This window comes from Nerophis ophidion, linkage group LG26 (genome assembly GCF_033978795.1).
Source record: "Nerophis ophidion isolate RoL-2023_Sa linkage group LG26, RoL_Noph_v1.0, whole genome shotgun sequence".
In the NCBI taxonomy this organism is placed as follows: Eukaryota; Metazoa; Chordata; class Actinopteri; order Syngnathiformes; family Syngnathidae; genus Nerophis; species Nerophis ophidion.
In genome coordinates this window covers 6411007-6427196 of record NC_084636.1, presented here as the reverse complement: position 1 = coordinate 6427196, position 16190 = coordinate 6411007, and the positions used below count along the sequence as shown (strand labels likewise).

General features: G+C 42.3%; 1 protein-coding gene across 1 annotated transcript in view; it reads right to left on the bottom strand.

The window, feature by feature from the left end:
- LOC133543477 (chromatin assembly factor 1 subunit A-like) overlaps positions 1–16190 on the bottom strand; it is a 36896-nt gene that overhangs the window by 19423 nt on the left and 1283 nt on the right. The window contains exons 2-5 of the mRNA XM_061888067.1: positions 15144–15191; positions 12318–12970; positions 9720–9782; positions 5246–5490 (exon numbers count right to left, since the gene is read on the bottom strand). Coding sequence (XP_061744051.1) covers positions 5246–5490; positions 9720–9782; positions 12318–12970; positions 15144–15191 — 1009 coding nt within the window. The remainder of the gene's footprint in view (positions 1–5245; positions 5491–9719; positions 9783–12317; positions 12971–15143; positions 15192–16190) is intronic.

The window sequence follows — 16190 nt, the reverse complement described above, 5'->3', positions numbered from 1 at the left end:
GTGACATTTAGTGTGGTGAAGGCTACATTTAGTGTCACGACGGTGACATTTAGTGTGGCGAAGGGGACATTTAGTGTAGCGAAAGTCAAATCAATTCATATTTATAAGTGACATTTAGTGTGGCGTAGGTGACATTTAGTTTTGGCAAAGGTGACATTCGGTGTGGCGAAGGTGACATTCGGTGTGGCGAAGGTGACATTCGGTGTGGCAAAGGTGACATTTGGTGTGGTGACATTTAGTGTGGGGAAAGTGACATGTAGTGTGGCAAAGGTGACATTTAGTGTGGTGAAATTGAGTGTGGCGAAGGTAACATTTAGTGGCGTAGGTGACATTTAGTGGCGTAGGTGACATTTAGTGGCGAAGGTGACATTTATTTGCGTAGGTGACATTTAATGGCGAAGGTGACATTTAGTGTGGCGTAGGTGACATTTAGTGTGCCGAAGGTGACATTCAGTGTGGCTAAGGTGACATTCAGTGTGGCTAAGGTGACATTCAGTGTGGCTAAGGTGATATTCAGTGTGGCTAAGGTGACATTTAGTGAGGCGAAGGGGGCATTTAGTTTGGCGAAAGTGACATTTCGGGTGGCGAAAGTCAAATCAAATTATATTTATAAGTGACATTTAGTGTGGCGAAGGTGACATATAGTTTTGGCGAGGGTGACGTTCGGTGTGGCGAAGGTGACATTCGGTGTGGCGAAGGTGACATTCGGTGTGGCGAAGGTGACATTTGGTGTGATGACATTTAGTGTGGTGATATTTAGTGGCGAAGGTGACTTTTAGTGTGGGGAACGGGACATTTAGTGTGGCGAAGGGGACATTTAGTGTAGCGAAAGTCAAATCAAATCATATTTATAAGTGACATTTAGTGTGGCGTAGGTGACATTTAGTTTTGGCAAAGGTGACATTCAGTGTGGCGAAGGTGACAATCGGTGTGGCGAAGGTGACATTCGGTGTGGCGAAGGTGACATTTGGTGTGGTGACATTTAGTGTGGGGAAGGTGACATGTAGTGTGGCAAAGGTGACATTTAGTGTGGTGACATTGAGTGTGGCGAAGGTAATATTTAGTGGCGTAGGTGACATTTAGTGGCGAAGGTGACATTTAGTGGCGAAGGTGACATTTAGTGGCGAAGGTGACATTTAGTGGCGAATGTGACATTTAATGGCGTAGGTGACATTTAGTGGCGAATGTGACATTTAGTGGCGAAGGTGACATTTAGTGGCGAAGGTGACATTTAGTGGCGAAGGTGACATTTAGTGGCGAATGTGACATTTAATGGCGTAGGTGACATTTAATGGCATAGGTGACATTTAATGGCGTAGGTGACATTTAGTGTGGCGAAGGTGACATTCAGTGTGGCTAAGGTGACATTCAGTGTGGCTAAGGTGACATTCAGTGTGGCTAAGGTGACTTTTAGTGTGGTGACATTTAGTGTGGCGAAGGGGGCATTTAGTTTGGCGAAAGTGACATTTCCGGTGGCGAAAGTCAAATCAAATTATATTTATAAGTGACATTTAGTGTGGCATAGGTGACATTTAGTTTTGGCGAAGGTGACGTTCGGTGTGGCGAAGGTGACATTCGGTGTGGCGAAGGTGACATTCGGTGTGGCGACGGTGACATTCGGTGTGGCGACGGTGACATTCGGTGTGGCGACGGTGACATTCGGTGTGGCGACGGTGACATTCGGTGTGGCGACGGTGACATTCGGTGTGGCGAAGGTGACATTCGGTGTGGCGAAGGTGACATTCGGTGTGGCGAAGGTGACATTCGGTGTGGCGAAGGTGACATTCGGTGTGGCGACGGTGACATTCGGTGTGGCGAAGGTGACATTCGGTGTGGCGAAGGTGACATTTGGTGTGATGACATTTAGTGTGGTGACATTTAGTGTGGCGAAGGTGACATTTAGTGTGGTGAAGGCTACATTTAGGGTCACGACGGTGACATTTAGTGTGGCGAACGGGAAATTTAGTGTGGTGAAGGGGACATTTAGTGTAATGAAAGTCGAATCAAATCATATTTATAAGTGACATTTAGTGTGGCGTAGGTGACATTTAGTTTTGGCAAAGGTGACATTCAGTGTGGCGAAGGTGATAATCGGTGTGGCGAAGGTGACATTCGGTGTGGCGAAGTTGACATTTGATGTGGTGACATTTAGTGTGGGGAAGGTGACATGTAGTGTGGCAAAGGTGACATTTAGTGTGGTGACATTGAGTGTGGCGAAGGTAACATTTAGTGGCGTAGGTGACATTTAGTGGCGTGAGTGACAATTAGTGGCGAAGGTGACATTTAGTGGCGTAGGTGACATTTAATGGTGAAGGTGACATTCGGTGTGGCGAAGGTGACATTCGGTGTTGCGAAGATGACATTCAGTGTGGCGAAGGTGACATTCAGTGTGGCGAAGGTGACATTTAGTGTGGCGAAGGTGACATTTAGTGTCACGACTGTGACGTTCAATGTGACGACGGTGACGTTCAATGTGACGACGGTGACGTTCAGTGTGGTGAAAGTGACATTTAATGTGGCGAAGGTGACATTTAGTGTGGCGAAGGTGACATTACGTGGCGAAGGTGACATTTAGTGTTGTTAAAGTGACATTTAGTGTGGTGAAAGTGACATTCGGTGTGGCAAAGGTGACATTCGGTGTGGCTAAAGGTGATATTTGGTGTGGTGAAGGTGATATTTGGTGTGGTGAAGGTGACATTCGGTGTGGCGAAGGTGACATTCGGTAAGGCTAAAGGTGACATTTGGTGTGGTGAAGGTGATATATTAGGTGTGGTGATGGTGACATTCGGTGTGGCGAAGGTGACATTCGTGTGGCGAAGGTCACATTCAGTGTGGCTAAAGGTGACATTTGGTGTGGTGATGGTGATATTTGGTGTGGCGAAGGTGACATTCGGTGTGGCGAAGGTGACATTCGGTGTGGCGAAGGTGACATTCGGTGTGGCGGAGGTGATATTTGGTGTGGCGGAGGTGACATTCGGTGTGGCGAAGGTGACATCCGGTGTGGCGACATTCAGTGTGGCAAAGGTGACATTACGTGGCGAAGGTGACATTTAGTGTGGTTAAAGTGACATTCGGTGTGGCAAAGGTGACATTCGGTGTGGCAAAGGTGACATTCGGTGTGGCTAAAGGTGATATTTGGTGTGGTGAAGGTGATATTTGGTGTGGTGAAGGTGACATTCGGTGTGGCGAAGGTGACATTCGGTAAGGCTAAAAGTGACATTTGGTGTGGTGAAGGTGACATTTGGTGTGGTGAAGGTGACATTTGGTGTGGTGAAGGTGACATTTGGTGTGGTGAAAGTGACATTTGGTGTGGTGAAGGTGACATTTGGTGTGGTGAAGGTGACATTCGGTAAGGCTAAAAGTGACATTTGGTGTGGTGAAGGTGACATTTGGTGTGGTGAAGGTGACATTTGGTGTGGTGAAGGTGACATTTGGTGTGGTGAAAGTGACATTTGGTGTGGTGAAGGTGACATTTGGTGTGGTGAAAGTGACATTTGGTGTGGTGAAGGTGACATTTGGTGTGGTGAAGGTGACATTTGGTGTGGCGTAGGTGACATTTGGTGTGGCGAAGGTGACATTTGGTGTGGTGAAGGTGACATTTGGTGTGGTGAAGGTGACATTTGGTGTGGCGTAGGTGACATTTGGTGTGGCGGAGGTGACATTTAGTGTAGCGAAAGTCAAATCAAATCATATTTATAAGTGACATTTAGTGTGGCGTAGGTGACATTTAGTTTTGGCAAAGGTGACAGTGTGGCGAAGGTGACATTTGGTGTCGTGACATTTAGTGTGGGGAACGTGACATGTAGTGTGGCAAAGGTGACATTTAGTGGCGTAGGTGACATTTAGAGGCGTAGGTGACATTTAGAGGCGTAGGTGACATTTAGTGGCGAAGGTGACATTTAGTGGCGTAGGTGACATTTAGTGGCGTAGGTGACATTTATTGGCGAAGGTGATATTTAGTGTGGCGTAGGTGACATTTAGTGTGCCGAAGGTGACATTCAGTGTGGCGAAGGTGACACTTAGTGTGGCGTACGTGACATTTAGTGTGGCGAAGGTGACATTCAGTGTGGCGAAGGTGACATTCAGTGTGGCGAAGGTGACATTCAGTGTGGCGAAGGTGACATTTGGTGTGGCGAAGGTGACATTTGGTGTGGCGAAGGTGACATTCAGTGTGGCGAAGGTGACATTTAGTGTGGCGAAAGTGATATTTAGTGTCACGACGGTGACGTTCAGTGTCGCGACGGTGACGTTCAATGTGACGACGGTGACGTTCAGTGTGGTGAAAGTGACATTTAGTGTGGCGAAGGTGACATTTAGTGTGGCAAAGGTGACATTACGTGACGAAGGTGACATTTAGCGTGGTTAAATTGACATTTAGTGTGGTGAAAGTGACATTCGGTGTGGCAAAGGTGACATTCGGTGTGGCTAAAGGTGATATTTGGTGTGGTGAAGGTGATATTTGGTGTGGTGAAGGTGACATTCGGTGTGGCGAAGGTGACATTCGGTAAGGCTAAAGGTGACATTTGGTGTGGTGAAGGTGATATATTAGGTGTGGTGATGGTGACATTCGTGTGGCGAAGGTCACATTCAGTGTGGCTAAAGGTGACATTTGGTGTGGTGAAGGTGATATTTGGTGTGGTGAAGGTGATATTTGGTGTGGTGAAGGTGACATTCGGTGTGGCGAAGGTGACATTCGGTGTGGCGAAGGTGACATTCGGTGTGGCGGAGGTGATATTTGGTGTGGCGGAGGTGACATTCGGTGTGGCGAAGGTGACATTCGGTGTGGCGACATTCAGTGTGGCAAAGGTGACATTACGTGGCGAAGGTGACATTTAGTGTGGTTAAAGTGACATTTAGTGTGGTGAAAGTGACATTCGGTGTGGCAAAGGTGACAATTGGTGTGGTGAAGGTCATATTTGGTGTGGTGAAGGTGACATTTGGTGTGGTGAAGGTGACATTTGGTGTGATGAAGGTGACATTTGGTGTGGTGAAGGTGACATTTGGTGTGGTGAAGGTGACATTTGGTGTGGTGAAGCTGACATTTGGTGTGGTGAAGGTTACATTTGGCGTGGTGAAAGTGACATTTGGTGTGGCGGAGGTGACATTTGGTGTGGCGGAGGTGACATTTGGTGTGGCGGAGGTGACATTTGGTGTGGCGAAGGTGACATTCGGTGTGGCGAAGGTGACATTTGATGTGGTGAAAGTGACACTCGATATGCCTTGAGAGATTGAAGGTGTGACTCACTCCATCTTGGATTTGCGTTGCTCCTCCTTGGCTTTGACCCTCTCTGCCTTTTCCCACTCCTCCTTCTCCTTCTTCTCCCGTCTCTCCTGCTCTTCTTTCTCCTTCTTCTCGCGCTTTTCCTTCTCGCGCTCTTCTTTCAGCCTGCGGCTCTCTTGCCTCTTCTTGTCTTTGGCAGCTTTGGCTTCTTCCTTCTGCCGCTCCCGCTCTTGGCGCACACGAAGCCTGGCCTCCTGCTCTTGTTGAGTCTTCAGGGGCAGAAGGATCAGGACTCAGTCTGTTCCTTCTATTTACACACCTGTCAAGTCTCTAATCCCACGTAGACTACTTACTAAATACAGACTTTGAGATATTTGTAATCACAGATATGGACATTCCCTTTTTGCATCACCAAATAAAGTTATTGATCAGGATGTTTTTATTATACTTAAAGGTGCCTTATGTAATAATTTAATGGGTTAATTCAGCCGAAATATGCTCATTTCAAAAATAGATTTACAGTCCCGAAATCGTATTTTCATTTCGATGCCCCCCCTCCACCGTTTGACCAATTAGAAAGACCGTGAGTGTGTCATATTCTGCTTGCCTGCTTCAGTAGACTTGTGGTTAGAGTGTCCGCCCTGAGATCAGTAGGTTGTGAGTTCAAACCTCGGCCGAGTCATACCAAAGGCTATAAAAAAGGGACCCATTACCTCCCTGCTTGGCACTCAACATCAAGGGTTGGAATTGGGGATTAAATCACCAAAATGATTCCGGAGCGCGGTCCCCGCTGCTGCTCACTGCTCCCCTCACTTCCCAGGGGATGGAATGAGGAAATGGGTCAAATGTAGAGGGCAATTTCACCACAGCTGGAGTGGTAGTTTAATATCTAGGTTGCCATCTTGGTCTGGCTACTGCCACTGGTAAAGTTACTAAACATGTCAGACCTTAGTCCAGTGTTTTTCCAACCACTGTTTCGGGGCGCAAAAGTGTGCCGTGAGATATTGTCTGGTGTGCCGTTGGAGCTTATGTAATTTCACCTAATTGGGTTAAAAATATTTTTTTGCAAACCAGCCATTATAATCCGTAAATGTGCCGTTGTTGAATGTCTGTACCGTCTAGAGCAGTGGTTGTCAACCTTTTTTCAGTGATGTACCCCCTGTGAACATTTTTTTAATTCAAGTACCCCGTAATTAGAGCAAAGCATTTTTGGTTGAAAAAAAGAGATAAAGAAGTAAAATACAGCACTATGTCATCAGTTTCTGATTTATTACATTGCATGAAAATATTGCACATTTGTGGTAATCTTTCTTGAACTATTTGGAAAAAAAGATATAAAAACAACTAAAAACTTGTTTAAAAATAAACAAGTGGTTCTATTATAAATAAAGATTTCTACACATAGAAGTAATCATCAACTTAAAGTGCCCTCTTTGGGGATTGTAATAGAGATCCATTTGGATTCTTCAACTGAATTCTAAACATTTCTTCACAAAAATAGAAAACTTTAACATCAATATTTATGGAACATGTCCACAAAAAAAATCTAGCTGTCAACACTGAATTTTCCATTGTTGCATTTCTTTACACAGTTTATGAACTTACATTCATATTTTGTCGAAGTATTATTCTATATATATATTTATAAAGGATTTCTTAATTGTTACTATTTTTAGAATATTTTTAAAAAATCTCACATACCCCTTGGCATACCTTCAAGTACCCCCAGGGGTACGCGTACCCCCATTTGCGAACCACTGGTCTAGAGCTCGGCAGAGTAACCCTGTAATATTCCATATCAGTAGGAGGCAGCAGGTAGCTAATTGCTTTGCAGGTAAAAAGGTATCTAATACTCAAACTAAAAATAAACTAAAGGCGAGTGCCGCTAAGAAAAGGCATTGAAGCTTAGGGAAGGTTATGCAAAACTAAAACTGAACTGGCTGCAAAGTAAACAAAAACAGAATGCTGGACGACAGCAAAGACTTACAGCGTGTGGAGCAGACGGCGTCCACAAAGTACATCTGTACATGACATGACAATCAACAACAAAATAGGAGCGCAAGACAAGAACTAAAACATTATACAGGAAAACACCAAAAAACTCAATAAGTCACGACGTGATGTGACAGTACACCTACTTAGAGAAGAGCTATAGTGATGCATACTTGGTTGTGGTTTGAATTCATACCAAAAAATTGCGAGAATTACATTTTTTTGACAATATCGGCTGCTGAGTTTAATTTTTTTTTCTGCTGATGGCGTGCCTCAGAATTTTTTCAATAGAAAAAAATGTGCCTCGGCTCAGAAAAGGTTGAAAACACTGCCTTAGTCAATCTAAAAGGCCTTGTTACCATTCTCAACTTATTCATTGAAATGTACAATCAGAGATTATTTTCTTCTTTCACAACTTCACATTGTAGCTAGCTTAGCACCGCAGTTAGTTAGCATTTAGAGAATGCATGTTTGGATATTTGTCCATCCATTCGAGAATCGCCCTTGTTCTGGTCGTGATACATCGGGGAATCCATCATTTTCCCCACCTCTACATACAAAAGGGAAACTGCTTTTTAATCTTGCCTTGTTACTCCGATCTTTAAAGGGGGAACACCATCTAAGATTTTAACATGTTTAAAAAGCTGCTTTTTAGATGGCGATGTCCGATAATGGCTTTTTTGCCGATATTCCGATATTGTCCACCCCTTAAATACAGATTCAAATTTCAAACGATACCTATATATACAGTCGTTGAATTAACATATTATTATCCCTAATTTTGTTGGGATGCCCTGCTGGATGCAATAAACAATGTAACAAGGTTTTCCAAAATAAATTAACTCAAGTTATGTTAAAAAATGCCAACATGGCACTGCCATATATATTGTTGAAGTCACAAAGTGCATTATTTTTTTTTAACATGCCTCAAAACAGCAGCTTGGAATTTGGGACATGCTCTCCCTGAGAGAGCATGAGGAGGTTGAGTTGGGCAGGGTTGAGGTATACTGCAGCGTCCCGGAAGAGTTAGTGCTCCAAGGGGTTCTGGGTGTTTGTTGTGTTGTGTTGTGTTGTGTTACGGTGCGGATGTTCTCCCGAAATGTGTTTGTCATTCTTGTTTGGTGTGGGTTCACAGTGTGGCACATAATTGTAACAGTGTTAAAGTTGTTTATACGGCCACCCTCAGTGTGACCTGTATGGCTGTTGACCAATTATGCCTTGCATTCACTTTTGTGTGACAAAATGCCGTAGATATTATGTGATTGGAATCGCGAAGGCAGAGCCTTTAGGGCAGGGGTCGGGAACCTTTTTGGCCGAGAGAGCCATGAAAGCCAAATATTTTAAAATGTATTTCCGTGAGAGCCGTAAATTATTTTTAACACCGAATAAAATTGTCAGGTTCAAACACTGATGACATCTATTAAACAGACAAGAAGCGGGGAATTAAACAGAGACTGGATTCAATTTAGCTCAATGAGGAGAAACCCGTAGACCTGTACCCTTGGTACAGTGTCGTCCCACGCTCTGACAAGAGAATTCTACGCTTCCTCTTTCATTTGGACTTTCCCAGGATTACAACAACTAAACCCGTGCATCTCTTATTCTTTTTAATAACATTGTTATTCTGAAGCTAACCAATAATAAATAAAATACTTTTGACCATTAATGCGACTTCTTGAACAGGTGCGGTAGAAACGGATGGTTGGATTCAAATGCATGAGAATGTTTTACATTTTCAACGTTATTTTTAACTGTGATTAAGCGGAATTATTCATTACTTATCCTGTTAAGCGACGCCAGCTAAGATTTATCTGAGAGCCAGATGCAGTCATCAAAAGAGCCACATCAGGGACGGCGTGGCGCAGTGGGAGAGTGGCCGTGCGCAACCCGAGCGTCCCTGGTTCAATCCCCACCTAGTGCCAACCTCGTCACGTCCGTTGTGTCCTGAGCAAGACACTTCACCCTTGCTCCTGATGGGTGCTGGTTGGCGCCTTGCATGGCAGCTCCCTCCATCAGTGTGTGAATATGTGTGTGAATGGGTAAATGTGGAAGTAGTGTCAAAGCGCTTTGAGTACCTTTAAGGTAGAAAAGCGCTATACAAGTACAACCCATTTATCATTTATTTATTTATCATTTATCTGGCTCGAGAGCCACAGGTTCCCTACCACCTGCTTTAGGGTATATTGGCGCTCTGTACTTCTCCCTACGTCCGTGTACCACTCCGTGCAGCAGCGTTTTGAAAAGTCGTAAATTTCACTTTTTGAAACCGATACCGATAATTTGCGATATTACATTATTAGATTTTAAAGCATTTATCGGCCGATAATATCAGCAGCCCGATATTATCGGACATCTCTATTTTTAGACAACTCATGCAACAATTAATCTTTCTTTTCGTGCGTGTAAAGGTTACGGTGCTAACTGCTCTTCTCATTGACCCCTGGCAACATGGCCCGCATGAAGCCTATGGATTGAAGAAAACCACCCAAAAAAGATATCAGCTCACCTTTAACGAGCGTCTTTTCGTCCTTTTCTGATCTGCGGGGACTTTGGGAGTGTTTGCTGGCTCCTAGGAAGAAAATATATCAGCTTGAAGATGTTCATAGTAATACAGTATACATGTTTCAGTTGCTGTATGATTCAGTGACGACGTGCTAAGGACATTACAATCTTTAGGCAGGTTACTAAATATGTCTATCACAGGATTGAAACTTTCTAATTGGTATTTTCCACTTTTGTGACAACTTAAAATGGAGTCAATTTGTCAAAAATACTTCAGGGATCCCAGTTAAGTCAACAAAAACAAAGGAATTGAATACTCTTAGCCATTGTTAAAGGGGGCCCAGATATGTATGTATGTATGTATATATATATATATATATATATATATATATATATATGCATATATATATATATATGCATATATATATATATATATACACACACACACACACACACACACACACACACAGTTGTGCCCATAAGTTGACATACCCTGGGAGTATTTATGATTTCTTGGCCATTCTTCAGAGAATATGAATGATAAAACAAAAACCTTTCTTCCACTCATGCTTAATAGTTGTGTGAAGCTTTTTATTGGCAAACAACTGTGTTTACTCTTTTTAAAACAAAATGACAAAAGAAAGTACCCAAATGACCCTGATCAAAAGTATACATACCCCAGTGACTTTGATCTGATAACATGCACAAAAGCTGACACAAACAGGTTTGAGTAGCTAATCAAGGTTCCAATCCTCACCTTTGACCTGTTTGTAATTAATGTGTGTGTATAAAAGGTCAGCGAGTTTCTGGGCTTCTGACAAGACCATTGCACCTTTCATCCAGTGCTGTAAAGATGTTTCTGGATTCTGAGTCACTGGGAAGGCAAAATAATTGTCAAAGGATCTGTGAGAAAAGTTAACTGAACTGCATAAAACAGGAAAGGGGTATAAAAAGATATCCAAGGAATTGAGAATGCCAATCAGCAGTGTTCAAACGCTGATTAAGACGTGAAAAATGAGGGATTCAGGTAGACCGGCAAAGATTTCAGCCACAACTGCCAGGAAAATTGTTCGAGATGCAAAGAAAAATCCACATATAACTTCAGCTGAAATACAGGACTCTGAAAAATTGTGGTGTGGCTGTTTCAAGATGCACAATAAGGAGGCACTTGAAGAAAAATGGGCTGCATGGTCGGGTGGCCAAAAAGTTCAATTCTGATCTCGTTACTCCAAATTACTTTGTTCCAGAAGTTTTGAGACTTGTCTCTGTGCTGTTTGGCACAATGTAAGCGGGATACTTTGTGACATTAGCGCGGAAATGGCTTTCTTCTGCCAAAAAATAGCCTCACACAACCATTAAAGGCCTACTGAAACTTACAACTACCGACCAAGCAGTCTGATAGTTTATATATCAATGATGAAATCTTAACATTGCAACACATGCCAATACGGCCTTTTTAGTTTACTAAATTCCAATTTAAAATTTTGCGCCGAAATATCCTGCTAAAACGTCTCGGTATGATGACGCGTGCGCGTGATGTCACGGATTGTAGAGGACATTTTGTTCCAGCATCGTTCCCAGCTATTAAATCATCAGTTTTCATCGCAAAATTCCACAGTATTCTGGACATCTGTGTTGCTGAATCTTTTGCAATTTGTTTAATGAACAATGGAGACATCAAAGAAGAAAGCTGTAGGTCGGAAGCGGTGTATTGCAGCCGGCTTTAGCAACACAAACACAGTCGGTGTTTCATTGTTTACATTCCCGAAAGATGACAGTCAAGCTTTACTATGGAACAGAGATGTCAAGCGAACACGGTTGGATTGGACCACACACACAAAGTACAGTGTATTATGCAGCGATCATTTCGAAAGATCGTGTTTCGAAGAGGGTACCTTGTGAAGGGCGGAGATGGGCATCGCCACCACCCGTCGACTGGTGCTGAAGAAAGGTGCGGGGCAGACCTTCAGGTTGTACGGGTACGACCATATAATCTCACTAAAACACTAGTAACACAATGAGCAGATAAGGGATTTTCCCGAATTATCCTAGTAAATGTGTCTAATTACATCTGGATCGTTCCCACTGCCCTCTAGTCTTTTTTTGTCTTTTTTCTAGTCCTTCCCTCTCACTTTCCTCATCCAAGAATCTTTCATCCTCGCTCAAAATAATGGGGAAATCGTCGCTTTCTCGGTCCGAATCGCTCTCGCTGCTGGTGGCCATGATTGTAAACAATGTTCAGATGTGAGGAGCTCCACAACCCGTGACGTCAAGCGCATATCGTCTGCTACTTCCGGTACAGGCAAGGCTTTTTTATTAGTGACCAAAAGTTGCGAACGTTATCGTCGATGTTCTCTACTAAATCCTTTCAGCAAAAATATGGCAATATCGCGAAATGATCAAGTATGACACATAGAATGGACCTGCTATCCCCGTTTAAATAAGAAAATCTCATTTCAATAGGCCTTTAAGCATGTGTGAAAGAAAGGTTTTTGTGTTATCAATCATATTCTCTGAAGAATGGCCAAGAAATCATAAATTCTCCCAGGATATGTAAACTTATGAGCACGACTGTACATATGTATGTGTATATTGTACGTACTGAGGGTGTGCTGCTTGGTGTGACTCCATCAGGCTTGTTCCTCTCAGGGGAGCTCTCAGGTGTGGAAGTGCAGGATGATGGTGACTGCGTGGACACATTCCCCAAACTGGAGACATTGTGGGACACCTTCAGCTCCTCCCCCTCACTCTCCCGTGTGGTATTGAGCTGTGCCAAGTCTTGGTCCTGCACCTCCTTGGCTAGGTCTTGGTTGGCAGCCGGATGGTCCGCGCTGCCGGTCTTCCTGGGGGACCAGGTTGTTTCTTTGTCTTGGTCCTGCACCTCCTTGGCTAGGTCTTGGTTGGCAGCAGGATGGTCCGCACTGCCGGTCTTCCTGGGGGACCAGGTTGTTGCTTGGTCTTTCACGGGTGTGGCAGGAGCCGCCTCTGACGTGAGGGACTTGACAGGAGACAAGGTGTCTTCAGTCAGGTCGATGAAGCCCTGGTCTGGAGCGGAGGAGCGTCTGTGGCTCAGGAAGCAATCTAGGGGGCCTCGACCGTCCACCAAAGGGGTTTTCACGAGCGCGGCGAGCGGGGACGACTCGTTGGCGTTCTCCAGGTCAGACTGGTGTGCTTCAGGACACACGTGGGGACGAGGACGCTTGGACACGTCCTTCTCCTGACCTTCAGGGTTCAGACGCTTGAAAGGCAGGCGAGCTGCACGCACAACAAGTACACTTAGTACCACAACAACACTTTGTACCACATGTACAATTACTACAGTAACACCACAAGTACACATACTAAAGTTAGACCACAAGTACACTTACCAGGGTATCTGCAGGTTTCAGCAAGTCAAATTCAAGACTTTTTAAGACCTTTTTAATGCCACCTTGAATGAAATTTAAGACCGAAAAAATAATAAAAAATCTATAAATATAAGCGATGGTTGGGGATCCCACTGTACTACAACCTCAATGACAATCAGTCAAGTTTACTTTTTGTATGTTTATTGATAAACAAACTGATAAGCACCACTCTGCCAAACAGCTTATCAAAAATCTTGAGAGATCCAAAAACTTTGACATCCAAAACAAACAAACCAACACCAACGCCAGTAAAAATTAATAACTGAGCTGAGGGTAAAAAATAAATTACATTTCACTAACACATACCGAGACCCATTGACTTGGTCGAAGAGCAGGTTTTGGATGTGAGGTGCTAATCCGTGTCTCGTAATACAGTATATGTTGTTTTACCCTTTCCCCAGGAAAATGTATTAGCAACCTGAGAATCAGGAAACATCACACGAAAAACATTGTCAATCCCGTCCTTTGAGGTGTAGGATTGATGTTTCACCACAGTGTGCAAGATCCATAACACCTCGGATTTTAATGTTGCTGTCCCGCCGAAGATTAGTGTCAGGTCAGTGCTGCTAGCGGCAGTTGTTGCTAGCTGGGGGGGGGGGGGCGTTGGCGCTGGACCCATTCAGAACTGAGAGTTGCCCGGTGTTTGTTTTCGGCTCTCTGCTGCGATTTTATGCTTACCGCACTGCATGTGCGATTCGACCGCTCTAATTCCCATGGTGCCAAGTTTGAAATCCCTCTTACAAAGTATGCACCTGGCCTTCTCAGGATTGGCAACAGGCTTAAGCCAGCTTTTAAACAAGCTGTTCTCCAGCCAACGCTCGCAAAACTTTCATTTCCCCATGCTGACTGAAAGGCGCGACCCGACTGTGCGCGCGACGGACACTGAAATCACTCACTTTTACTCAAAGACGTGCCCCGAAAAAAAAAAATAAACTGGTCCGACAATTTAAGACCATTGAGTACTGAATTTAAGACCATCTTAGGAATTTCTAATAAATGTAATACTTTTTAAGGCCTTAATTTTAGACACATGAATTTAAGACTTTTTAAGGATCCGCGGATACCCTGCTTACTACAGTAGTACCACAAGTACACATACTACAGTAGTCACAAAAGTACATTTACCGTAATTTCCGGACTATAAGCCGCTACTTTTTCCCCTCGTTCTGGTCCCTGCGGCTTATACAATGGTGCGGCTTACGGTAACCAGGGGCGCGCACTACCGAGGATGCGCGAGACCGAGGCAGACATCTGGCGCCAGGTAACGAGAGCAAAACAAAGAGTAGGAGAGCGTCAGCGACAGTTTGCGCGAAGGAAGTGTTCATCTAAACACCCTCAATATGGAAAACAAACGGAGAAGTGCATATGATGCTGCTTTTAAGTTAAAGGCAATCGATCTGGCTGTCAAAGAAGGAAATAGAGCTGCTGCACGTACCCTTGACATCAATGGTGAGACGGCAGCATGAAGACTGCACTTTTACTGCCATGTTACAGGCGAGCACTTTGTATTACTTTGCACCGTTGTATTATTTGTACTCTGCACGAATGCTGTTCGCCATGTCAAAGATGTGAAAGTTTGATCGAAAGATTTATTGTTAATAAATGGGACGCTTTGCGTTCCCAAACAGTCATCTCTGTCCCGACATACCCCTCGGTGGTAGCAGGAACCCCTATTTACTACGGCAATTACACATCAAAACGCCTGCGGCTTATAGTCGGGTGCGGCTTATATATGGAGCAATCTGTATTTTCTCCTAAATTTAGCAGGTGCGGCTTATAGTCCAGAAATTACAGTACTACAGTAGTACCACAAGTACACATACTAGAGTGGTACCACAGGTACTTATACTACAATTGTACCAAGAGTACATTTACTACAGTAACACCACAAGTACACTTACTGTAGTACCACAAATAGACTTAGTGGACTTAATAAATCACTGAAGTCAGAAGTTGCCTACAGCCACACGGTTAATGATTAAAGTGACAATGAAGTCAACATGTGTGTCATTGATGTTTACCTTGGACTAGCTTCTTGTTGGCATTGCTGCTTGTTTTACGGCCAATACCTGCAAAATACACATTAATATATCAACATATTATGCAAAATAAACAATTGTATATGACCATATCATTCAAAATACAGATGTATATACATGTGTATACATATTTATAAACACATGTTTATATATAAATGTATATTTTGAATAGCTTTACATATAAATGTGTATTTTGAACAATATGTTTATATATAAAAGTATATTTTCAATATCATTCAAAATACACATTTATATGTAAACATATCATTCAAAATACACAATTATATATAAACATTTCATTCAAAATACACATTTATATATAAACATATTCAAAATACATATTTATATATAAACATGTCATTCAAAATACACATTTATATATAAACACATTCAAAATATACATTCGTATATAAACATATCATTCAAAATACACATTTATATATAAACATATTGTTTGAAATACATGCATATATAAATATATCATTCAAAATACACATGTACATACAAACATATAATTCAAAATACACATTTATATATAAACATATAATTCAAAATACACATTCATATGTAAACATATAATTCAAAATACACGTTCATATGTAAACATATCCAAAAGATACATTTATATATAAACATGTCATTCAAAATACACATTTATATACAAACATATAATTCAAAATACACAGTTATATATAAACATATTCAAAATATACAATTATATATGAACATAATCAAAATACACATTTATATGTAAACATATTCAAAATACATTTATATATAAACATATTCAAATTACACATTTATATATAGGCACATTATTCAAAATACACATTTTATATAAACATGTAATTCAAAATACACATTTTATACAAACATGTAATTCAAAATACACATTTATATATAAACATATCCAAAATATACATTTACTCTATACATAAAGACAACATTCAAAATACACATTTATATATAAACATGTCATTTAAAATGCACATTTATATATAAACATATAAATTCAAAATACACATTTAT